Source organism: Lissotriton vulgaris, chromosome 2_1 (genome assembly GCF_964263255.1).
Source record: "Lissotriton vulgaris chromosome 2_1, aLisVul1.2, whole genome shotgun sequence".
Lineage (NCBI taxonomy): Eukaryota > Metazoa > Chordata > Amphibia > Caudata > Salamandridae > Lissotriton > Lissotriton vulgaris.
Window position 1 is genome coordinate 1,385,324,691 of NC_141687.1, and position 25,357 is coordinate 1,385,350,047.

A 25,357-nucleotide genomic window follows, 5' to 3' on the forward strand; every position below is an offset into this window, starting at 1 on the left:
ACAGTGGACGGTTTCTCAATGTGAGTGGTCACAAGCATAAACGCCCACCCGCATTGAGAAATCCGACGCCTGCTTTGAGAAATCTCGCTGGGAGGTGGATTTTCCTTGCAAGCGCTCACCAACTTAATGGTGATGAATGTGAGAGAGGAAAAAAACTCTTCTCAGCCAGTTTTTTGGAACTCTGCGAGCTCCGCGTAATGCGGAGTGGGGTAATCTTGCAAACTCCGCAAGCGGAGAGGAGTTCACCACCGAAACTTAGTTTTTACAAGGCAAATGGCAGAGCTTAAAAAAGGAAGATGGCAACCCCTTTATTGTATTAGAATATCATTGCTTGAATATCATCCGATAAAAATGTTGTTTCCTATTTATTATTTACAGAACTATCACCCAATTTGTTCATTAATAGAAACTTTACATCCAATTAAGCAGAATTTTTACCATGATAATTTTCTCAAACAATATGAATACAACACGATTCTGCACTACATCCACCTACCCCAAGAAATGGGGCAATCCAGTGGAAAGGTATCCATCAGCTCTGTAGCAGCTTGTGACATTCCTGCTAAAAGCAGGGAGTCCAGGTGAATAAAAAGTCCAGAAAAGGAGATGCAAATGTTGCGATGTTGCAGAAATTAAGTGGCCTTAGAGAGGAATAGATGAATATGCCTAGGCCTATGAATCTTCCCCTTTGTGCAGATAGAAAGAGGAGATATGCATCAGTGGGAATTAAAACCAGATCACAAGAGCACAGCCCTCGGTGGCTGCAACTGAGTTAACATCTGTAATCTCATTCTCTACTGTTACAGATTGGGTTAATGGTTGGCAGAAGCATGCACCCTGTCCAAGCAGGAACCACAGTCCTAATCAGGGTATGTCACAGCTCACCCTAAGGTATCATGTGCTCACTCTCTAGTAGTTGGGCACAGAGCAGTCAGGCTTAAATTAAGAGGCAATGTGTAAAGTGTTTGTGCAAGACTTCAAACAGTAAAACTGTGAAATCACCACATAAAGGTTACCACACCTGGTTAGAAAGACAGAGCCTAATGTAGTGAACAAACCATGACCATTACAACAAAAATCCAATAAGTGGAACTGGAGTTATGAGTTACAAATCTTTTAAGAATATTTTGAAATGTAGTACTTAAAAGCATACCGGACCAGCCAGGGCTCTCTAGTCATGCTAGACTGAGTAAAATCCAAAAGTTCAGGGTGATCACTATAGAGCACAGGTCAAATAAATGGACCAGTCTTGGCCCGCTGAAACAGTAACCTGGTTTGCAGTTTTGTTTATTTATTTGAAGGGTTTTATGTAGACCTGGCTACACCCGTGGGTATCAGAGTGCTTCACAGTAGCAGACGCAGTACAAGAAATAAAAACATTTGCTCTGGGTAAAGTGTAATGTAAATGTATAGGCATTTATATAGCGCGCTACTTACCCGTAGGGTCCCAAGGCGCTTCGACCGCTGCGAAACCCTTCCTGGCTTCCCTGAGAGATGGTCCCTTAATGGGTATCTCCAGGGTGAGACCAGGCATCCCCGGCGGTCTGGTGGGGCCGTTAGTGAAGATGAGGCAAGCTAATGCAAAGAGTTGCCGAGTGTGATCGCTGATCAGAGTGGGCACCGAGGCGAGAGAATTATCGAGTCCGCTGACCCTGGTCCAGAAACCTGCCGCGCCGGGAATCGAACCCTGGTCCCGGGCCGTCCTCTGCTCTCGGGTCTGCCGCCTCTAACCAGTGAGCCACACTGCATAAACAGTCAATTACAGCACCCCATTGGAAACGGGAAATAAAAAAGGGACGAGGAAAAAGACATTTACATGAGAGGAGGAATAAGGGTAAGACATAAACAGTCAATTAAAGACACAACAATTGGATTATAGCTAAAGAGGGATGGGGAAGAGCAATTTACATGAGAGGAGGGAATAAGGTAAAGACCATTTTAGAAAGTTAATAAAAACACGCAGGTGGATCTCAACCAATGAGTCAAGTGGGGTGGCCAAAAATCTGGGCGGAGTAACGTGAAATGAACAGCTTCGGAATATAAGTGAGGGAGAACAGTTTTAAGGAGTAGAGGGGAGAAACGACGGAGAAGAGATCAAAGGAATTGATGGGGGAATTGAAAGAGGACATGGGTAGGGGGTAGAATGGGGGACAGGTCGCAGTTAAGAGGATGGATGTGTATTGTGGGGAGAGAGGTGCGAGCAAGGGGGAACACAAAGGATCATCAGGAAAGGGGAGGTAGAGAGTAGGTTCAGAGGAGGGATTATGGACCAAAGTATTTGTTGAGAAGGTGAGATTTATGGTATTTTTTAAAGCTGAAGTAGGAGGGGTTACAGCACATGCCCTTAGAGAGTGAGTTCCAGGTGTTCGGGCGTTACCTGAGAAGAAGCGAGATTGGGTGGATTTCTTTTTAAACAGAGAGGGGGAGAGGAGATCATTGGTTCTTCTCATCGGACTGGAGCACCCTACTTTGTTGAGTTTGTTTGTAAGGTATGAAGGGGTCTGCTGCTAAAGATCTTTGTACATAGTGCAGGCAGTCTTGTAGAGGCATCTTCCTTCAATTGGTAGCCAACTGAGGGCTTTGAGGGTTGGAGGAATGTGGTCAAATCTTTTACAGTCAGTGATGAGCCTAGCTACCAAGTGGAGCATAGCTCCAAGGGGGGCTAGATGTACATTAGGGGTTCCGTTGAGGATAGCCTTGCAATATTCGAGTTTGAAGAGAACTAGAGATTGGACAACTTATTTGAAGTCATCTAATGGAATGAAGGATTTGATTTTCTTGAGGTGTCGAAGAGTGAAAAGAGCTCTTTTAGCCAAGTTTTTATATGGTCATTGAGAGTAATTTTTTTATCAAGAGTGAATCCAAGTGATTTTGCTGAGTTGGAAAAGGAGAGTGAGCAATTGAGGGCATTTAGGTTTGAGATCCTGCTTTGGATGAGGAGTTGGTTGTTTTTGGGAGAAAAGATAATCCTTTCTGTTTTTTTAGGGCTAAGTTTGAGACGGTTAGAGAAGAACCAGGCTTGGATCTTACTCAGGGTATTGTTTAGATGAAGTATGTCTGAGTGGGATCTAATCGTATAGTAGAGTTGGGTATCATCGGCATAAAGGTGGTAATTTATTCCAGCTTTTTTCATAAGGAGGATAAGGAGTTTCATAAAGAGGTTAAAGAGGATGAGAGAATAGAGCCCTGGGGGACGCCCAGGAAGACATGTGTAGGATTGGAGATGCAGTCTTTGATTTGGATTTGTTGCGTTCTATGTTGAAGGAAAGAAGCAAACCATTTGAGGTCCTCACCTTTAAGGCTAAAGCGAGCATTAAGTGAATTCCATAAGGAAGAATGGTTAACAGTATCAAAGGCTACAGAGAGGTCAAGGAGTATAAGATGACTGGTCTCACCATTGTCGAGGGAACCTTGAATGTTATCCACCATGTTTAGCATAGCGGTTTCTGTACTGCAACCTTTTCTGAAGCCGGATTGAAGGGAGTCAAGGAAATTGAAATTACCGATGTGTGTATCCAATTGGAGCGATGCACATTTTTCAAGGGCTTTAGATAGAAGTGGGAGGTTAGTGATAGGGCAGAGATTGTTGAGATCGTTGGGATCAGCAGTGAGGTTTTTCAGAATGGGAGTGATTTGACTGAGTTGAAGGGAGTTGGGTACACAACCAGTGACAAGGGAGGAGTTGATGATATTAGTCCAAATAGGGGCAAAGATGTGGTTAAGCTTGTGAACAAGGCTAGAAGGGAGAGGGTCTTTAGTATGTGAGTTTGGTTTACGTTTAGAAATGATATTGAACACTTTGAGCTCAGTCATAGGGCCAAAATTATGCCAGGAGGCATTGTTTTCAGAGGGGCTTTGGGAGGGTTGTCATCAGGAGAGTTTGTGGTGGGTAGGTAAGTGGAAGGAATAAGTGGTTGAGGTGGAGTTAATGATGGGGGTTATCATTGGTAACTTTAAGGGCAAATGGATGGCAGCTTGGGACAAGAGGTAGATGGAAGGATTGGTCAATTTTGGTGATTTTGTCCAAGAGGAAATTAGCAATTTCTTCACATCTCTCAGTTGTGGCCAACAACTCAGGAGAGGTAGATGAAGTTTGTTTTCTAACCACCACATGGGAATACCAGACACCACGGAATGTGGTCATGGAATGCCTATCTCTGGCCCTCACTAGGAATTTTTTCCTATATCAATCAATCAGTACATTTATAGAGCGCGCTACTCACCCGTGAGGGTCTCAAGGTGCTAAAGGGAGTGGTGCTGTCATTGCTCGAATAGCCAGGTCTTGAGGTGCTTCCAGAAAGTGAGGTGATCCTGGGTCAGTCGAAGATGTGCGGGGAATGAGTTCCATGTCTTTGCGGCCAGGTAGGAGAATGATCTTCCTCCAGCGGTGTTTCTGTGGATCTGTGGAATGGTGGCAAGGGCGAGGCTGGCTGAGCGGAGCTGGCGGGTGGTGGTGTCGAACGAGAGGCGGTCGTTGAGGTATTCGGGTCCTTTGTCGTGGAGTGCTTTGTGTGCGTGGGTGAGGAGCCTGAACGTGATCCTCTTGTTGACAGGTAGCCAGTGCAGGTTTCTTAGGTGGGCGGATATGTGGCTGTGACAGGGGATGTCGAGGATGAGTCGGGCAGAGGCGTTTTGTATGCGCTGAAGTCGTTTCTGGAGTTTGCCAGTGGTTCCTGAGTAAAGGGCGTTTCCGTAGTCCATTTCGGCTGGTGACGAGGGCCTGGGTGACGGTCTTTCTGGTTTCTGTGGGGATCCACCTGAAGATCCTTTGGAGCATGCGCAGGGTGTTGAAGCAGGATGAGGATAAGGCGTTGACTTGCCCGGTCATTGATAGGGAGGAGTCCAGGATGATCCCATGTTACGTGAGTGGTCCATGGGAGTAGGCGCAGGGCCCAATGCTGTGGGCCACCAGGAGTCGTCCCAGATGGAGAGGGATTGTCAGAGAATGAGGACCTCTGTCTTGTCTGAGTTCAGCTTCAGGCGACTGAGCTTCATCCATTCTGCGAAGTCTTTCATTCCTTCCTGGAGGTTGGTTTTGGCGGAGGCTGGGTCCTTGTTGAGGGAGAGTAACAATTGGGTGTTGTCAGCGTAGGAGATGATGTTGATGTGTTTGCGTGCGATGGCGGCGAGGGGGATCATGTAGATATTGAAGAGGGTTGGGCTGAGGGAGGAGCCCTGGGTTACGCCACAGATGATCTTGGAAGGGAGGGAGGCGGACTCTCTGGGTTCTGTCGGAAAGGAACGATGTGATCCAGTCCAGGGCCTTTCCTTGGATCCGAGTGTTGTAGAGGCCGGTTATTAGGGTGCGGTGGCAGACGGTGTCAAAGGCTGCCGAGAGGTCTAGGAGAATGAGGGCGGTTTTTTCTCCGTTGTCCATCATGGTCCTGATGTCATCGGTGGCTGCGATGAGAGCGGTTGCGGTGCTGTGGTTTGCTCAAAATCCGGAAAGGGACGGGTCGAGCGAGTTGTTCGTCTCGAGGAAGGTGGTCAGCTGTTTATTGACAGTCTTCTCAATGACTTTGGCCGGGAAGGGAAGAAGAGAGATGGGGCGGAAGTTCTTGATGTATTCGGGATCCGCCGTGGTTTTTTAAGTAGGGCGTTGATCTCTGCGTGCTTCCAGCTCTCCAGGAAGGTGGCTGATGTGAAGGAGCTGTTTATGATGTTCCGGAGGTGGGGTGCAATAATGCTGTCAGCTTATTTGAAGATATGATGAGGGCATGGGTCAGAGGGGGATCCGGAGTGGATGGTGTTCATGACGTGGGTGGTGTCTTCCGTGCTGATGGGTGTCCATGCGTTGAGGGTGGTGGTGGTAGGGGTCATTGGTTTTGTGATTGGAGGCGGACTCTGGGGTCTGAAGCTGTGGTGTATATCCGTGATCTTTCGGTGGAAGAATGTGGCAAGGGAGTTGCAGAGGTCTTGTGACTGTGTGATGTTGTTGCTGGCGCTGGGGTTGAAGAGCTCTTTGATGATGCTGAAGATTTTCTTGCTGTTGTGGGTGTTCTTGTCTAGTCCCTCTTTGAACGATGTCCTTTTGTGGGGCGGATCTGCTGGTGGTGTTCGCGGGTGGCGTTTTTGAGGGCTGTCATGTTTTCTGAAATCCGATCATGGCGCAAGGTTTTTTCGAGGGTCCGGCATGATTTCTTTGATTCTTTGAGGGTGTCTGTGAACCATGATGTTTTCCTGTTGCCGGTCTTGCCTGGGGGGTTCTTCAGTGGAGCGAGGTTGTCGACGCAGTTGGTGATCCATTCTGCGAGGTTGTGGGCTGCGTTGTTGGTGTCAGCGGTGTCGGCTGGCGGGTTCTGGCTTAGTGATGAGAGGAGTTGGTCTGTGGTGATTTTGCTCCAGCATCTGCGGGGGATTTGTTGTGTGCGGTGGTGGGATGTATTCTTTTTGAAGGTGAAGTGGATGCATCTGTGGTCGGTCCAGTGTAGTTCTGTGGAGTGGCTGAAGGAGACATGGTTGCTGGCGGAGAAGATGGGGTCGTGCATGTGGCGGGCGAGGCAGCTGGGTGCTTGAGTCCGAGGTTGGCCAGGTTGTCGAGCAGGATGGTGGTATTGTTGTCATTGTTTGAGGGCACCTTCTATCTACAGAAGCATGGGACCAGCATGGGGGTGACCTTTGCTCCCAGTCAACCTGGTCTCTACATACACCATCTCGAGACAAACAAGATCCTTCACCCTGATAATCAATTTTTTCACAACATCAAAACCTGTAAGCGTTATATCAATGACCTTCTGGTGATATGGGAAAGGGACGTTTCATCCACCTAAGCCTTCATGGTCTGGCTCAACCAGCAGAACGCCTTCCTCAAATTCACAAACACAACTTCACGAGACAACTTGGTCTTCCTAGATCTGAATTTATATCTTGACAGTGGTACCCTGAAGACCACAACACATTTCAAAGCAACGGCCAAGAACTGTTTGTTACTGTACAACAGTTTCCACCCCGCCAACTCCGGGCCAACCTCCCCTACGGACAATTTCTCCGACTCTGGAGAAATTGTACTGAGCTAAAGGATTACAAAAAACAAGCCTCCATTTGAAAACCAAACTAGAGAAACATAACTACCTACAGGTGATCATAAACAAAGCTATGAAAAGGGGAAGGAACAATAACAGGGATGCCCTTTTGGAAGACAGAATACCAAAGCAATAAGAGGAGAGACCAATATGCGTCACCAAATTTAACACCCACTCTAACCAGGTATCCAAGATAGTGAACAAGCACTGGAGATTTCTAAACTGTGGGAACCTCAACTTACTGAAACCCATGTTTGTGCATAAAAAAGGGAAGAATTCTAAAGGACATGCTAGTCCAAACGAGACCACGGACACGACCACCCGTGACAATCTTGAACTCCCTCCTCTCCCCAGTGCAGGTACACTACCCTTGTGGGAATTGTAGTACATGTCACCTCGTGAAGAAGAGTAGACACATCAAATTCAGGAATGTGACAGAGTGGGAACAAAGAAGGCTTACCAATTGTAATAGCAAAAACGTTGTGTACATGATCACGTGCCCGTTTGGTTTAGAGTACTTTGGTATGACAGCCAGACCCGTCAAAACCGCATTGGAGAACATAAAAGTAATGTTTGCTGCAAGAAGAGCACCACCAAGATGGCTACACACTACCTAACCACAGCGCACACTGTGGAGGATTTATGATGGACCGTCATAGAGCAACTACATTGTGAGAGTGGCCTTCTAGAGAAGGAACAACGATGGGTGTTCCGCCTAAGCACCCACATAGTGGGTTTGAATGATGACATACCATGGGGCCAGTTCTCCTGAACCCCATTTGGAAGTGACGCCATGTCTACCACCTGGCGCACAATGAGCCGTACCCCTCCACATTCTGGATAGACCTGACCCCTCACCATCACACCCTGAATGGGTCTTAATAACCAATGCTTACTAGGCAGATGGCGCCCTGTCACTATCAACTCCCCAATGACCTCGGAATCTCACCATGTAGATATGTACATGGGTTAGAAAACGCCATCGCCACTAATCATCTGGCGGGCTCTAGCCCTTCATACTTTGACCCCTGTATTCTACTTTGATTATCATTTCTTCTTTCTCATGGGGTCTTTTTTTTATTTCAAAGTATTTTATTAGAAGGTTATTTTTTATACAGTACAGTACCGATACATGAGGGCAATACAGGTATGTTACAAATGCCGTTGTGGTTTCAGAGGGCGTGTCGACAAACATGCCTGGTCGGGAGTAATTCTGATCTGCGCTCGGCCGGTTCTCGTGTCCTATTTCGGCTAGCCGCTGTATTACCCTCGAGAAAAGGGAAGAGAAAGCCTGAAGCAGGAGGAAGGAGAGAAGAGAAGAGACGGAGGGACAGAGCAAGTATGTTGGCAGTTATCTGCCGAGCCTCCAGTGCCCGTGATGGCCCTGGAACTCGACTCCAAAGGGGACAGTGACCTGATTGACCTCCTTCTCACAGCAGCAGTCAAAACAATACTAGCGAACTGGAAGGACACAGGGAAGGCGTCTTTCAAAAGCTGGGTCAATTGGGTCACCTTCCTCAGGGGGGCGGATAACATCACAGCAAGGAGCTCACCCAACCATACAGCAAGAGGCGATATGTGGGCTTCCCTGGACGAGCACCTGGGACCACACAAGCCCCCATAGACAGCTCTCATGGGGTCTTTTATGAACAAATATATACGGAAATCATATTTTCTGTAAATATTACACTATGGTGTGACGCACGGCACAGTGTTAACAGCTAGTCAAGGAGTATGTTGATCTGCATTAAACATCACTGGTCATGGGACAAGACTACTCCAGGGACTCCCACAGGGACGATTGACAACTCTGAGTTCCACTTTTGAAATGAGTTAGCGGTCCCATACACAGGTTTTTGCCTTTCTTTTTCTTTTTCTAACACAGACATTAAAATAGAAGGTCTTCCGGGACACCGCTTTGCACGTATATCTCACAGCTTAGCGGTCTGGTCTCCAAGTTCCAGCACAGTCATAGAACTAAGGGCATGCCTGAATCAACCACTTCCAGGTAACCATGAGCAGTTCAGTACCGCTCTGTTTGACTGATTTTGGAGGCAACTCGACTAATTGCAGTCACTACTTATGGTCCCCACCCCACGGTCTCAGTGTTCAACAGAGCAGCTGAAATGCGTTACCTAAGCGAGGCAGTGTCCTAGAGTCAGTAAGTACGGCATAGCTGATTAATGTGAACGGATGTGGTTGGAGGCAATTTGTATCTTGGCACAGCCAATTGATGCGAACAGATGTGTTTGAAGGAAATTAGTATCTTGGTGCTCAAAATCCATACCCGTTTTCTCCATCCACAGAATGTTACTATAGGCACCCTTCCCACCCGTTCTAAGGCTCATGGAGCATTGTCTCCACAAAAACAAGTATGTATCAATGTCTTTTATTTTTCTAAAAACTAATTCTGTATTTCTAGGATTCAGAGGCTCATTCTATCCCTTGAGTCCCAATTCCTGGAACTCATAATATTGAGTGTGTTTTTTATTTTACATGTTTGTGTGTTATGTATTGTCACTTTTACCTACAGGCACAATACTAGTGTATTGCAATACAGTTAAGACCAAGGAGAATACATATATATTTTTCACAATATATATTTATATCACCTTTCTTTCAGGTCACCACAATTAACATCAGGTGCAGTACATGCCTTGTTTTTAATATTGTGTTTCTCTTTCAGATTACCATTTAGAATACCTATTGGGTATTGTATCTTGTGCATGATTATTTGCCTCTTCACTTAGTAACACCGCTTGTACATATTACCACTCTAGATATTTACGGGCATTGTTTTGACTATACAGTAGGAACAGAAGGAATTTCTTTTTTTCCTGAAGAAGCCTGTGTGCTTTGAAACATGTTGACATACACAGGAGTGATCGCTCATTGAAGCAGGATACCTCTAACCCACTTTTTTAATAGTACCAGCCCTAAGGAATATTAAAGTTTCTAGTCCACAAGAGCCGGGTACTTTTTAACACACGTTTTGTCACTTACCTCTGACCCTTCCACTCACTTTCTCCTACACTACACATAGTCCTGTAAATCAGTGCTCCCACACAATCATAGGTCATAGCATGACCCGTCCCGCAGCTGGGCGGGAAGACCCCCATGATAAAGCATGACACCAAGGGCCCTTTTGGTGTGTGAGGGGTATTTAAACAAACACCAAGTGCTTCCAACCATTGTAGGAAACACACATGACCTGTGATTACTTTATTCTGATATGTTCAGACAAGTCTGACCTTTAAGTAGGTTAAATTGTAATGTTACAAATGTTGGTTTAGTATTCTACATATTAAAACACCAGTTTGATTTTATTTTGCAAATTTCGTAAATTGCAAAAATTGTATTTCTAACTATTTCCTCAAAAAAATTAACTATAATAGTTGGTAGTTTTAAAAGCCTCTAGATGGCTGCAGCTACTTGAACATAATTTGATTGCTCAACTAGATTAGCTTTGTACTTGCAGGTAAGGAACATATTATACTTTCCAGATCCCTACACTAAGACATTGTGGTACACAGACAAAATATCGAGTTTTAAATTTCGATATACAATTATATCGAAGTTTAAATATCGATGGGACAAAATATCGAAGGTAAGTAATATCGACAGTCTTAATATCGATATTAGTATGATATCAGTAATATCGAAGTTTTAAATATCGATATCAATAATATCGAAATAAATAATTTCGATGTTACTAATATCAATTTTTAAATACATTCAGTGTATATTATATTGTATTTATTATGTTTTATTATTTATTTGTAATGTAATTTAATTAAATATTGTCTTTTAGTACTGTAGCGGGTTGTGGGTTTATAGGGGAATAGGGTGGGAAGTAATTTAATTATGTTAAATTAATTATTAATTAGTAGGAATTATTAATTAATTAATTGAGAATTAATTTTAAATAATTTTAATTAATTGATTAATTGATAAATATGTTCTGTAGCGGGTTATGGGTTTATATGGGAATAGGGTGGGAAGTAATTTAATAATAATTAATTAATTAATATATGTTTGTAAATATTTTAATTAATAATTATTTGGTAATTAATTTTTATAAATTAGTTAATTAATTAATATAATTTTGTACATATTTTTAATTATTAATTAGTTGGTAATTAATTTATATTAATTAGTTAATTACATTAATTAGAGTATTTTTTTATATAATTTTTTTATTCTTAATTAATTAATTGGGAAAAATAATATTAATTATTAAATTAAATTAATTACAGCTATTGTGCTAATATATTTACTTTATTGTTATTGTTAATTAATAATTAATTGGTAATTAAATAATATTAATTAATTTTGGGTAAAGGAGTAATTTTAGGGTTCAGGGTCAGTTTTCAGTTCTTGGGTAAAGGGGTATTTTTAGGGTTCAGGGTCAGTTTTCAGTTTTTGGGTACAGGGGTATTTTTAGGGTTCAGGGTCAGTTTTCAGTTCTTGGGTAAAGGGGTATTTTTAGGGTTCAGGGTCAGTTTTCAGTTCTTGGGTAAAGGGGTATTTTTAGGGTTCAGGGTCAGTTTTCAGTTTTTGGGTACAGGGGTATTTTTAGGGTTCAGGGTCAGTTTTCAGTTCTTGGGTAAAGGGGTATTTTTAGGGTTCAGGGTCAGTTTTCAGATTTTGGGTAAAGGGGTATTTTTAGGGTTCAGGGTCAGTTTTCAGTTTTTGGGTAAAGGGGTATTTTTAGGGTTCAGGGTCAGTTTTCAGTTCTTGGGTAAAGGGGTATTTTTTGGGTTCAGGGTCAGTTTTCAGTTCTTGGGTAAAGGGGTATTTTTTGGGTTCAGGGTCAGTTTTCAGTTTTTGGGTAAAGGGGTATTTTTAGGGTTCAGGGTCAGTTTTGGGTTTTTGGGGTACAGGGATATTTTTAGGGTTCAGGGTCAGTTTTGGGTTTTTGGGGTACAGGGATATTTTTAGGGTTCAGGGTCAGTTTTGGGTTTTTGGGGTGCAGGCGTACAGGGTAAAAATAAAATAAATTTACATTAAATCATTTAAATTAAATTAAAAAAAAGAAAATTACATTAAATTATTAAGTGTTTTATTTATTTTAAATGTATATGTATTAGTTTTAATTTTGTTTTAATATTTTTATTTAATATTTGTAAAATTATATGTATTTTAAAATTATTTTTACATTATTATCAATACATTTAAAAAAACGATATTTTTAATTTCGATATTTTTGTGCCGATATTTTTGTATTTCGATATTCTGTCTGTCGATATTATGTCAGACATTCCACATTGTTGCTACCTTTTTAATGCACACTTAAAGCAGACATGAAAAGTGGTAAATCTAACATTTTCAATTCTATTGAACCCACATGGCTAGTCTGTGCTGAAATGGTTGCATTTTAAGCACATGTTGTAGTTTTTGTAGCTAAAGCTTTCACTGCAGGCTTACTTCTGGAATGTGTCTCCTTAGCGCTGCTTGTAGCATCTGTGAACAAATTACAGCTTACAAAAGGCTAAATGCATCAATATCGCAATATCTCTTTGCATGTTTAAAAGAGGACATATAGGGTAATACATGCCTATCAGTAACTGTTGTCCGAACATTGAAAAATAAATGGAGGGGAACATAGCAAGAATATTGATTTTATAAGTAAATATCACTGTATGCCTCAAAATGAGAGTGATACATGTTGATGATCAGTACCCATATTTCTAAAATGTCAGATTTATATGTCTCATAAAATACATAAAGAAAACACGTTTTGAAGAAATGTTATATAGAGATGAACGAGTGAGAATTTGTAGTTATATTTTATTACCAAATATATTGATATACTATTTCTCCTCCATGATGCTTTGCAGATGACTTTGGAAAAACGGATGAACAAGAAGAACTCAGAAATGCTGTCAGAAATGATTCCGCTGTCATAGGAGGTAAGCGAGTTTCTTCTGTCAAATGTGTGATTAAGTAGGACGATAACTAGATATCTGTCAATAATTCATTACATTCTCCTTTAAAGGAATAAAACCAACATTCCATGAAGTCCTCTTCTGTTATAGGCAGAAGTATAACCAATTCCCTATTCCAGAGATATCATTTGTAGGTAAAAATCGACCCTATACTCCCTTTCATGGCACAGCATTGTTTTCAATATTTGTATATTTTCCCCAACCCACACCCAGGGACTGACAACTTACTCTGCACCAATGAACAAAGAAAACCACAACTCCCAAAGCTCAGTCTGCTCTAGAACACGTTGGTTTTTGTTTTAAATGTCTAGCTTGCCCAAGGCTCAAAAGAGGAGTTTGCAGGAAAATGCTTTTCCCAGGCAACTATGATCTGGAATTTTTGAACCAGAATCCCCACCCGACCCTTGGGATTATTTTGTGAATTTGCCTTCAAGTGCAGCTGCTTCGGTTGCAGCGGGAGGGGCGTCACTCCACTGCTTTGAAGCAGTGAAAGAAAGGAAAAATAAAATGATAATAACGTAATTTTATTATTATTTTATTTTACCCTGCTGTGGCAACTTTGCGTGGCGGGGCAGTTCTGCTCTGCTTGCAGGGCAGGGAAGAAGTGGTCGTACTCTCATAAGTGCGCATTACTGTTTTCCTCTTGGGCCATCCAAACAGCTATGCACACTTTGCATGTTCTCAACGCAGGCTACATTACAGCCTGCGTGGAAAACATGCCCAGGCCCCCAGTCCCTGGCTGAGCGCAGAACCACGTCTCTCAGACCAATCACATTGAATTGCAGTGTTGTGATTGGTCAGTGAAGCCTGACTGCCTGCTTCCTGTTCCATTCCCGAGGAGAGACATTGAGAGATGCGGCAGTAAGGCTTGAATCTTTTTTTAATAATCCGCACCCCCACCCACGCCGCCCCCCCCCCCCCGCCACCCCCAATTCGTATTGGCCCCTACTGGCTGCTTGGTCGCTGAACTACAGGGAAATTGTGTTTAAATAACAGATCAGTCAGCAATATGGATTGCTTCGTGTGAAACACTTCAGAATGATTAAAGATGGACAAAACCCTACAGGCAATACAAATCTGATTATATGGTTGCTCTTTCAATGTGGAAAATGTAGTTTTTATAGTATTTTTCAACCAAAGCATGAGTAAAAGGGATGTAAACCCTGTTGTATATTTGGAGGAGGCTTGCAGCCTGAGAGTAGGAAATATGAATATCCTAAAGCACATATTATATTTTCAGTTGGAAGTGATAAACGTTTTTATTTTGGCCAGCCTATATAACTGCACTTTGAATATTTGCACATATCATTTGCAGATGATTTACAGAAGCATATGGATAATGCAATTCTCACTCTTAATGCAGAACACGTGCAATTGGTGCCTTGACAGGCATCGCAGCTTCAGAGCTAAAAAATAAACAAAAAGCACCAGAGGCCAGCTTTGCAGTTTTGTTTCATGAGTAACTGTGTTTGTATACACGGAGAGAGATATTCTAAAAGTTAATGTTGCAATCTATCCCTTGATGCCTGTTGTTTGTGAACCTGTATAACCATAGATAACCTGTGCTTTAAATGAAGGCCTTTGGCATATCCACATAAATGTCAAGTCATACTTAACTGGCTCTTTTAAGTGCCCGCTGTGTTTGCTTTCGTCCTCAGGTTTAATCGCAGTCATCATTTTCCTAATCTTCTGCTTTTTGGCGGTTTTGGCCAAGTGCCTATATCAGCACAAAGCGGCACGTCGAAAAAATGAGACAAAGGAAAAAGAGTACCCCGAACACATGAACCACCCATTCAGGAACCAAACGGGCCTACGCTATGCAGTGAGTGAGTGCAAAAAAGAGAAGGAATACTTCATCTGACTGCATCTCGGTACTTTTTGGTAGACTTTTCTCTTGGAATTAAAGGGACAAACGGTCTGACTTCAAGAGCAGTCGTTTCACAGGGCACCTCTTGTCAGATATCTGGACAACAGCCCATCACTTCGAGAGACCTGCTGTATCTCACAGCTGCACCTGACGTCTGCACTTACAGGGTGACATATACAATTTTTATTACACGGTGTTTCAAAGACTTTTTTGCGATTTAGTAACGAACGAAAAACGCACAGCTGCAATTAATGGAGAGGAATTGTCAAGTGAAAACTTTTATTTAAAAAAAAGCCGAAAATGTAATATTCATATTTTTTGTAGGAAATCACGTCTACCAGACTTGTTTTATATATTCTTTTGATTCGTTGTCATTTTGCAGATTAAGATTCTGTAACATTTCTATAGAGAATTACAGAGGAAAATGTCTGATTCATTTCATCTGGCAGTTGACTGGTACAAGATAACAACTAGAAAAACATGACGCCAGTGAGTGTGTTGGTAAATAGATACCTGTTAAAAAAATAATTATGCCGTTTTGGACTTTGAGAGTATGTATTGCAAGTTATTAGTCCCTAAACACTCGAAGTGATGTCATTAGTATTGTCACACAGAAATAAATGAAGCAGATTATTAGTGTGTGTGTGCGAGCACGGTGTTGACACTCACGTGACCGATTGTGCATATACGCATTATATATGTGTATGTGTGTGAAAACTGATGTATAAATGGCCATTTATTTATGTATGTATATATATATATATTTATGTGAAATATTCCTATTTCTCCACACAATTTTTTTGATATTTGTGGTGGTTTAAATATTGTGCGCTTAGAGTATTTACGCACTGTGTATAATGCTAATGTTGCCTCCAATTGGATGCCTAACTAGTTAGCAACAGACTTACCTACTTCGTGATGTATTTCTAACATCAGGCCCTTCAAATAAACACAGTCCCATTCCAGCTCCAGAGATGGATTGAATTACAGGCTGTAAACGGTTGGCAATTTATGAGACCAGTTTAGGAAAGTTGGCTACTATTCAGTGACGCTTTAATTGATGACTTGCACACAAATTCCATTGAATAGTTTGAATATCTCTGCTCCCATATGAGTTTTCTGGGGCTTCCCACTATGACTGTGAAGCCAAAGTTTAATTTGGAGCTTGAATATTTATGGCCCACACGTCTTTTGTAACAAAGCGGAATGTTGTGCATAATCTTGTAGGAAAAATGTAGAAAGTTATCGCCATCTAAGAGAATGAAAAGGTTGTCAACACAGGCAATCTGAGTGAAAATGACTGAATCTTGCTACTTTAGAACTCAGTAGTAATGTTCTGCAGAGGGCTGTTGTTTCTAGGCGAATTGATGTTAACATTGCAACCTAGATATACGGTTATTTTGCACAGAGATTCCTAGAAAAGCAGTCTGAGGGTATATTGTGCCCACCCATGGATAACACCATTTGTGAATGTTGCAAATATGTTGCCATTTACCTAGTGAAATTGTCATACTTTGCTTCGGGAATTGCTTGTTTCTTCCAAGAAAGACTGAAATTGGGAATACGAGTTTAGAAGAGAGAAGTGACGAGCATGGGGGGTGGGAGAGAGTTCGTCACTATGAACAAAGGAAGCAGAGTGGCCCAAAAGTAGGAAAACAACGTAAATATTTAAACAGACAAAATGCATGGACATCGATTCACCAAATGATAGGATAGAAGAAGTAACTTTACGAACCTTTGAGCATCCACTGGAACACAGGTTGATTCCTTGGCCTGCTCATGGTACGAGAACAGCCTCCTATTTGCACTTGAGGCGCTTAAGGAACAGTAAAGAGCGGGAACTCTCCTGCCACTACCTTCATACCCTGTCGAGGGTAGAACGCGCAGTGTCAGAGATACCATGGGGCAAGCCTGTGCCAATATCCTTTATCCATGACCAGCCTAAATTTCATTGAAGATGAATTAATGCCCCATTTACCATAAAGATATATTAAATGGACTGTAAAATAATGGCACATGAGGGGTAGAAGAAAGGCTGGCTATGCGGTGCAGAATGACATGGGGAAATGTGTTGTCATTGAAACAAGTGTTGGCTGAGCAAACAACCAGTATACATTGTGTTTAGAAGTATTGCATAGAGCAAAGTAGCTGAATATTGACTGAGCTTTCTGCTTTGAGCCCCATCAAAATACTATGAAATCATGCTTACTAATCACGCCTACCAGTATCACTAATAATATTTATATTTTAGATCATAAAACACTGAACTAAATCAGTAATTTTTCCTTAGCACACTTTATTAGAATAGGTGTTGCTAAATGGCATTATCAACTGTTGGTTTAAATGACCAGAATACATAATGTGCGCCAAATGTTAGGATGTTGTCTCTCCTGTTATTTAGAAATAAAAAAGCTTACACCCAGATCAACTCTTGAATCAAGGCTCTGTCAGTAATACTGACAATGTGATTTACCCCAGCGATCTCATAAATATGTTACACAAGTAAGTGCCCTCTTATACCGTAAGATATGACAGCTTATTATCCCCCTACAAGAACTAGAGTGACATATGATCTACTTCTGTCGCTGATCCTATCCCTTTGAGTAATGTGTGCCTGAGTACCTACATAATATACATTAAATGTTGATTTTGCATTCGTTGCCTACTGGATCCTGACCTAGGGATGTAAACACAAGAATTCTTCTCATGTGTCGCTTGGATATAAACGTTTAACGTGAGGAAGGACGTTTGGCTTTTCTTTCATCACTTGTCTGCACCAAAGAAGAGCTAGAAAATACAGTCATGGATGCATACCTGATAAATAGATGCCTGCGTGTACTTCCACTGACCAAACATGACTTAATGCTAATAATCAAATCCTTTCGGATGGTACGTTTATTGGCAGTATTACTTTTATGAATTTAAGTCATATTTCATGTAGGCTCTTTTATTGCATCTGGTATCTAGTGTGACTGTATGCAATCAGGGGTCATTGATGGAGATTGTGTCATGCTAAAGGTGGGAACTCATATACTTGATTGAAATAAGTTCTTTAACAAAACACACTGCCATAATTTAAAATGAATTTAAATTGCCCTTTTATAAATAAAAACGGATTCATTTTTTTACAAACCGATTCTTCTGTAGGCTTATTTCCATTGCTTTGTGCAAACTAGATCATAAATGTATGTGAGAAAGTGATATTGGCTACACAACATTTTTGATATCCTGATTAGTTTTAATGGTGAGCAAATTCACATATTTTGTTATTCTGGATTTATGTGAACAGTAATTTAGGGAATCTCAAGTGAAAACTGAACTTCAGGGTCTATCTTGAGTTTAAACCTTACTTGAGATATCTGTAAGCAGACTGGTCTATTAGGAAAATGTCTTTTGTAATATTTTGGTCTAGGACCTCTTTACGACAAGTCATTTTCAATATGAATTTTGTAAACTTGTGTACTGACATAATTTATGGCTTTTTACACAATATGTGTAACTCAAATTTATGCAAATTTCATGAATGTAATGGAAAATTTCTCATTGCCCAGGTTAGTTTGCAAGAATGGGATTAACGCATTATTTGTAATTGTTAAGCACAATTTCAGAAGTGTATTTGGAGATTAAAACAATAGCATATGCTTTTTGAGAAGAAGATGATGAGGCTGGTGGAACTCGCGCAGTTTTGCTCTGCAGAATTTCATGGAGCTCCATAAAAAATCCTTGAGATTCAGCAGAAGTCAGCTAACGAGCAGGAGAATGCTTGTCCGACTATTTGCGCTGCTTATTTAGGCCAGTAGCACGTACCGTACAGAAAAGCTGCACAAACGGCACCACACGGTTCTCATGGGAAACAGACTTTTTGTTTCACCTGCTTTCTTTTGTGTGCATGATGCTGGGCCAGCTTTTTCAATCTGATTTTATTATCTTCCAAACCTCTCCCTATCCCACGCATTCACCCCCATTTGCCTTTCTTTATATCAATGTCTGTATTGTAAATTTTTGTCTTCTTTTACTTCTTCTGTAATTTTTTGGTACGTTTTTGTTTTCCCTTTCTTCCTTGTGTTCTAACGCCTTTAGTTCTTCCAATCGGTTTTTATGTTTTCTTTTTCTAACTTCTTTTTTTTTACCCCAACGCCATGTTTGAGCAGCAGGCAGTAAGTGGTGGTGCCAGTGCGACTGCAACATGCTGCACACTTTGAGGTCACAGGCGCCACCAAGGAGTGCAGTCTCAGCCCATATTTTCAGAGGCAGAGATGGCCGCGCTTGTTTTCTATGTGCAGTTCCTCCTCCCCTCCATGCTGGCAGGAGGCGGCAGCCCTGGGAGAGGGTACGCCCTGTGGGAGTATCGACTGCTGTGCCCCATTGCATGCACTGGATCACTGGGGTTCAGTGCACTACACAGCATCTGACATACCACTGGCTGGACCTGCTAGACCTAGAACGAACAGGATTTGCTCGACCTGCTGGGTGTCGAGGTTGCGGGGCTTGGTGAGTTATTTATTTTTTGTTTTCTAATATGCTAATGTTCTTAAACAGCATGCTGGTCAGACAAAGAGGTAAGTTAAATTTACGTTACGAATAATATCTGATCCAGGTTGAGCTAGCCAGGTGATTGGGGCTACCTACTAGTATTCATTGGCGCTCGCTTGGGCTGAGTAAATTAGTAAATTATCGTTCTCTATACCTTTCTTTATGTAGCTCATACAGTCCCAAACTCTCAGTGATGTTTAGTGTGCATCTATGCATTGAAAAGGGAGACTAAATTGTCCCCTCAAAGGGGGTTGAGAAACAAAGATCATTCCTTTTGATGCATTAGTAGTTCAAAATGCAGTTTAGGAAATTTGGAATAGGGCTTACATTTTCAAATTAAGAATAGATCAACTCAATACCAGTAATAAAGGCGATCTGATTTAGGAAAGTTAAATGCTACTACGTCTGCCTGTCAAAATAGTTTTGGGGAGATTAACTGTACCACTAATCTACTATTTTATCTTCTTTATTTCTTACATAAGCACCCAAGGGCAAGAGTGCATCACAGGTGGTTGAAAGGGCTGCAACCAGCAGTGCAATGGTGGGCAAAACTACCATGACCAGCGCCATGGCCGATTGTTCTGCTGGAGTAAGCAAATCCTGTTACTATTATTATTTCCCTAACAGTTGCCTCTACCCACTGTTAGAATGATCATGCCTTGTTTTTTTTATACTGCCTCCTTTTTTTAACTCCTCTATCTAATGTACATCTGCTTCAGGTAATGCGACATTACATACTGAAAACAAGGTCTGCTTTCCAATGCGCAGTCACCTCCTACTCGTACTTCACTCCATTAGTATTTCCTAATTTCTGTCCCTGGTTAACAATTTTTTTTTAAATTATTCTTGGCATGTGGCATATTTTTTGGGGTCAAGTTATGTAGGTATATATATATATATATATATATATATATATATATATATATATATATATATATATATATATATATATATATATATATATATATATATATATATATATATATATATTTCATGGCTTCCATAACTAATTTATATCTGTTCAAATGTTTATCCTGTTGTCATTTGTCAACTACAGTGATTAACAAAGCCAACGGATAGCAAAACCTCTATCTTGCCTAATCCCTCTGTCTTACCCTGCAGTATAGTAACTTACCTCACTGTCAAGCGAAACTTTTTGTTGAAAATAATTTGTGGTGGAGAATGAGGCCAGGGAGTAAAGTGGGACTACGTGCCTGATTTAGAGTTTGGCAAATGGGATTCTCAGAGGTGAATGTGCCAAATACATTCTATATCCTGTTCCTTTCCCTGTACAGTAGTACATTGTTTTTCCCACTGTCTACTTATGGCAGACAGGACATCTGTGTTCTTACGTGACGTGTGTGACGTAGTATTACTATTATTCATCTGCCTCTTTGCAGTCAGGGTTCAATTGAAAATCATTCGGTAAAGAGCGGGGCCATTGGAATTAAAGAAAGATAAACATTTGGCCATTGCAGCTAGTACCCGACTCTAGCATGCCTCGATTAATGATGCACAACCAGAATATTAATAATTGTGCTGCATAATGCTTTACTACAAAACAAGAGGCAATTTATTTGTATTTTTACAAACAAAGTATCTGTTTAGTTTTTTTATTAGGAAATCCTTTAAAAGAAAAGAAGCATTACTTAGTTTTAATCTTGTGGTATTCTGACTTAATTCCTTGTAGCCAGTCAGTGCTTCTATGTGATGCATGTGTGTGCCACTATATATATAGTGTTTGCAGTGAGCAATATTTACAATTTGTCTGTTTTCTTTCTTGTTATAGCTACCCCTGTTGGTCCATCATCTCGGCAGGAGAGATCAGTCCAGATGTTGTGGCAATGGATGGAGTCATCCAGGTCAAATATTGCTGGCTGGTGGCTCTGGAGGAGGAGGAGGCAGAGACATCTGCCACTGCCTTAGGCCCCAGAACCTCCAGCCCATTACATTTTATTCCTTCATTATTTTGGCTATTGAGGTAGTCCTGCCCTGAGTCCTGAATCTGAAGAACCAATCAGTTCAACTCCGCCTGACCCAAATGAGATTAAGAGAGATAAACCTGTAGTGCACTACTGTTGGTGAACAAGAAGAAATAAAGACCTTGAGTATTTTGTGTAGATTTGTGTTTGTTAACTAAACTAACTAGTCTGGTCTCTGAACAACCAGAAAAAGAGAGTACAGCAAGGAGTGGACCCTGCAAGTAATTCTTGCAAAGTGTGAAAGTGCCAATCAGTTTCAGACAAAATCACCCATCAGGCCCAAAACATTGCAAATTATCAAAATCAAGTTTACAAATGAGTTAAACACCCTCCCTCACTGCTGCCACCACATGAATCATCAATCTTCAGCCACAAACACTCAATAATATACACTCATCAGTGCAATAGTTACTTGTTCCCATCCAAGCACAGTGGTACACAATTGTATCGCCTCCTTTGATGGAAGCAACACATTGGCGGTCTTATAAAATACATGATTTTTAATGGAGCATGCCTGCTAGGGAATGAAAGAAAGAAGGATAGGTATAGAGTGGGATCAGGCATTGTCTTCAATGTCCTTGAAGGGAATGGTTAGGCTTCTTCACTGCACACTGGTCCAATTTCAATCTGGCCATAAATGTGTCTTAAATCGTGGGGCTGTGTAAGTCAGATACTAACAAAATATATAATGTTTTACTGGCAAAGCAATTTGACAATAATAAAAAGGTTTTTCAGTAGCCTACTCGTTTCGTTTCAAAAACTTTATTCGATTCAAAACAGAAGAATCATAAAAGTCAAGCAATTACATTTACAAACATGATTTGAAGTTCATTTTTAAAAGACAGTCTTACAATTATAACACTAAACTAATAAAATTCATTAGTTAATATAATCACAGGTAAAAACTCGTAGCTTTTACTTTCAATCAAATTAGATGATTCATAGGTTCTTCGTACCGGGGTATACATTAAAGGACAGGTAAAATAGATAATAGAGAATCACGATGCAACAATATGCATGATCAAAGGGTCAACTTCTTGGGGCCAAATTGAGCCATACCGTTTCCTAATCAAAAGTGACACTCGTATAAAGTTTAACATTGCACAACAGACACCAGATGATGACAGAGATAATAAATAGTCATAACCCTCTTTATAATGACATGGTTGCTTTTCCTTAAGGATCGGCTTAATAAACCTAATTCTCGGATCCTTATACAGGGAACAGAAAAGAACAATGTGCATCGTGCTTTGACTATCTTTGTTATTACAAGGACAGGGGGGCAGTCTCTCACACCAGCCCCCCTGTTTAGAAAACGCAAAAAGAAAGTGCAAGATGTGTAACTTAAACCTTGTCAAGTAGAATCGCCATTGCACATGATTTGTGAAGGATAAATAGAACTGGTGCTGTAAAGTAGCCTTAGGAACGTAAGGGCTAACCAGGGAATGCACAAATGGAGATTTCCAATAACTTGTTTTAATTACAGCTTTGATATCTCCCTGTATATTTTCGGGGTTGTCAAAAATGTCACCCAAGCCTGTTTTATGGAGCATTTCATTTACATAAGATAGCCAGGGGATCTGTTTCATGTTTGCCAATTTCAAACAATCACGGAGGATATCTCTAGTGAGCTGTAGGTCCTCTGATAGCCATATTTTGCCCCATAACAGTAAGGGGGAAAGGCGAATGGTGTCACTCACGTAGCTCAGACCTATCTCATTATGGGCAAATCTGTTTGTAGAACCTGATGGAATAGCCAATACACGCTTTAAAAATTTGTTCTCCATAATCTGTATCGTGTCAGGGCTTTCGGTCCCCCAAACCCCTGCCCCATAAGTAGCAACCGACAAACATTTAGCTTTGTACAAGGTTTTTAAATGTATGACAGGTTTTTGACCTAATTTGCCACAGAAACGAAACAGACCTTCTATAGAGCGACTAGCACTCTGGACTCGAGTCTTCATTAATGGGGCCCAGCTTAGTTTGTTATTGAAGAGGTTTCCCAAATAGTTAAAGTTTTCAACCTTTTCAATAGTGGAGTTATTTACTACAAACTTTCTGGTTTTGGTACCCTTTGGGCCACAGACCATAGCAAAGGATTTGGTGAAGTTTACCTTGAGGTCTAGGTCCAACATGAAATTGTGGAAGGCATCAAGACAGTGCTGCATACTGTTTCCTGTGAGTGTCATAAGTACCGTGTCGTCAGCGTAAGAAAGCATTGGAATGCTCCTGCCGTTGACCTTTGGAAAATCATGACAGTGGTCCAACAGGTATTTTCCAGACCATTGGTGTACACAAGAAACAAAAAAGGAGCTAATATGCATCCTTGTCGAACGCCCTCAGTTGAGAGGATAGACTTAGTTTTCTCTCCCCCTGGCCCAAACCTTATGGCTACAGTAGTAGATTCATGGAGTCTACGGAGCAAGGTGACCAAGGGTTCCTCGAAACCCATGACCTCCATCATTTGCCACAGCTTGCTCCGACACACAGTGTCGAATGCACTTGAGAGATCCATGAAGGCAAGATGGATGGAAGATTTCCTTGCCTTCATGTATTTCCCTATGATCAGGGCCAGGTTCAGGCACTGTTCGACGGTACCTTTACCTTTTCTGAACCCATATTGGGAATTCACGATAAGGCCCACCGAATCTGCCCATGTTTCTAGTCTGGCTAAAATGACCCTACCCAGTATCTTACACGATGCATCAATTAATGAGATTGGGCAATAGCATCGGGGGTCTGATCTATCGCCCTTCTTGAAAATTGGCACCACTACTGCCTCCTTCCATGATGCCGGAATACGGCCAATGACAACTGCTCTAAAAACATTTAACAACAGGGGGGCCCAAACCTTAACATTGTGCTTAAAGAAGTCCAAAGGCACTAGATCAGGGCCGGGTGCTTTTAATGGTATGCCTTTCGACAGAGCATCTTCCACTTCTTGCAGGGTGAGCGATGAGCTCAAGGACAAAGAAGATTGAGAGACCACCGATTCCCTAGCGTCTCCTAGTAATGGTTAATTGGATAAAATTCCATGTGGGTTAAAAATGTTCCCAAAATGTGATTCCCATGTTTCGCATGCAATCTGCATCACAATGTTGTCCTTGCCATTACTTGTAAAAAGGGGGCGATTAATAACTTCCCAAAAAAGCCTGCTGTCCTTCAATTCCGAGGCCTTTTCTAGATCTTCCCAGGCTTGGTTTTTTAAGTCCAGCTTCCTTGTTCCTATGGCTTCTTTATAAGCCAGTCTAGATGCTCTAACCAGCTCTATGTCCCTAGGTTTTTGTTTTAATGCAGCTTTCAAGGATATGTGTGTTGCCGAGCATGCAGCATCAAACCATCTGGGACCTAGCCTTTTATTTTTACCAATTGGTTTTGTGAGGCGCTCGGCTACATGCCCACATAAAGATTCAAAATTCTCTATGACCTTTTGGGGGTTAGCTGTAGGTGTTAGAGATGCCTCGTATTCAGAGCTATATACATTTAGGATCTCTTCCTCAAGACCTACCGCGTCTATTTTGCCCCATTTGAGAGTGATACCTTGGTTCCTGCTATACTTTACAGGTTGCTCCCAAACAGAATGTTTGGGTTTAACAGGACAAAGCAGGGATAAGATTAGAGGGTTGTGGTCACTGGCAGCATTAGCAATTACTTCCAACTTATCAACATAATGAAAGTGCCCACTAGAGACAATTGCAAAGTCAATAAAACTCATCATACCTCTGCTTCCCTGAAACGTTGGTATTGGAGCAGAATTTGGACCAACCCAGGGCTCCGCTATGCATAGATCATTTAGAATAATGATGTTGTTTAAGGCGTCCCCCTGGGGTGTATGTTTGAAGTGTAACAGGGGTTGATCATGGGAGTCTCTCAAGCCACACACCTTCGAGTCCCCGTGGGTGCATAATGAACAGTTGAAGTCTCCCACCCAGATGACGAATAGTAGGGGTTGCTCGTGGCGAGCCCTGGCTATGGCCTCTTCCAATTTCGACATTACAGTTGTCT

General features: G+C 41.4%; 1 protein-coding gene across 1 annotated transcript in view; it reads left to right on the forward strand.

Annotated features, from left to right (window-relative positions):
* LOC147732612 (contactin-associated protein-like 5) overlaps positions 1-17,928 on the forward strand; it is a 1,641,055-nt gene extending 1,623,127 nt beyond the window's left edge. Inside the window, exons 23-24 of the mRNA XM_086957122.1 lie at positions 12,863-12,934; positions 14,629-17,928. Coding sequence (XP_086813248.1) covers positions 12,863-12,934; positions 14,629-14,831 — 275 coding nt within the window. The 3' untranslated portion in view covers positions 14,832-17,928. The remainder of the gene's footprint in view (positions 1-12,862; positions 12,935-14,628) is intronic.
* Positions 17,929-25,357: the final 7,429 nt, after the last annotated feature.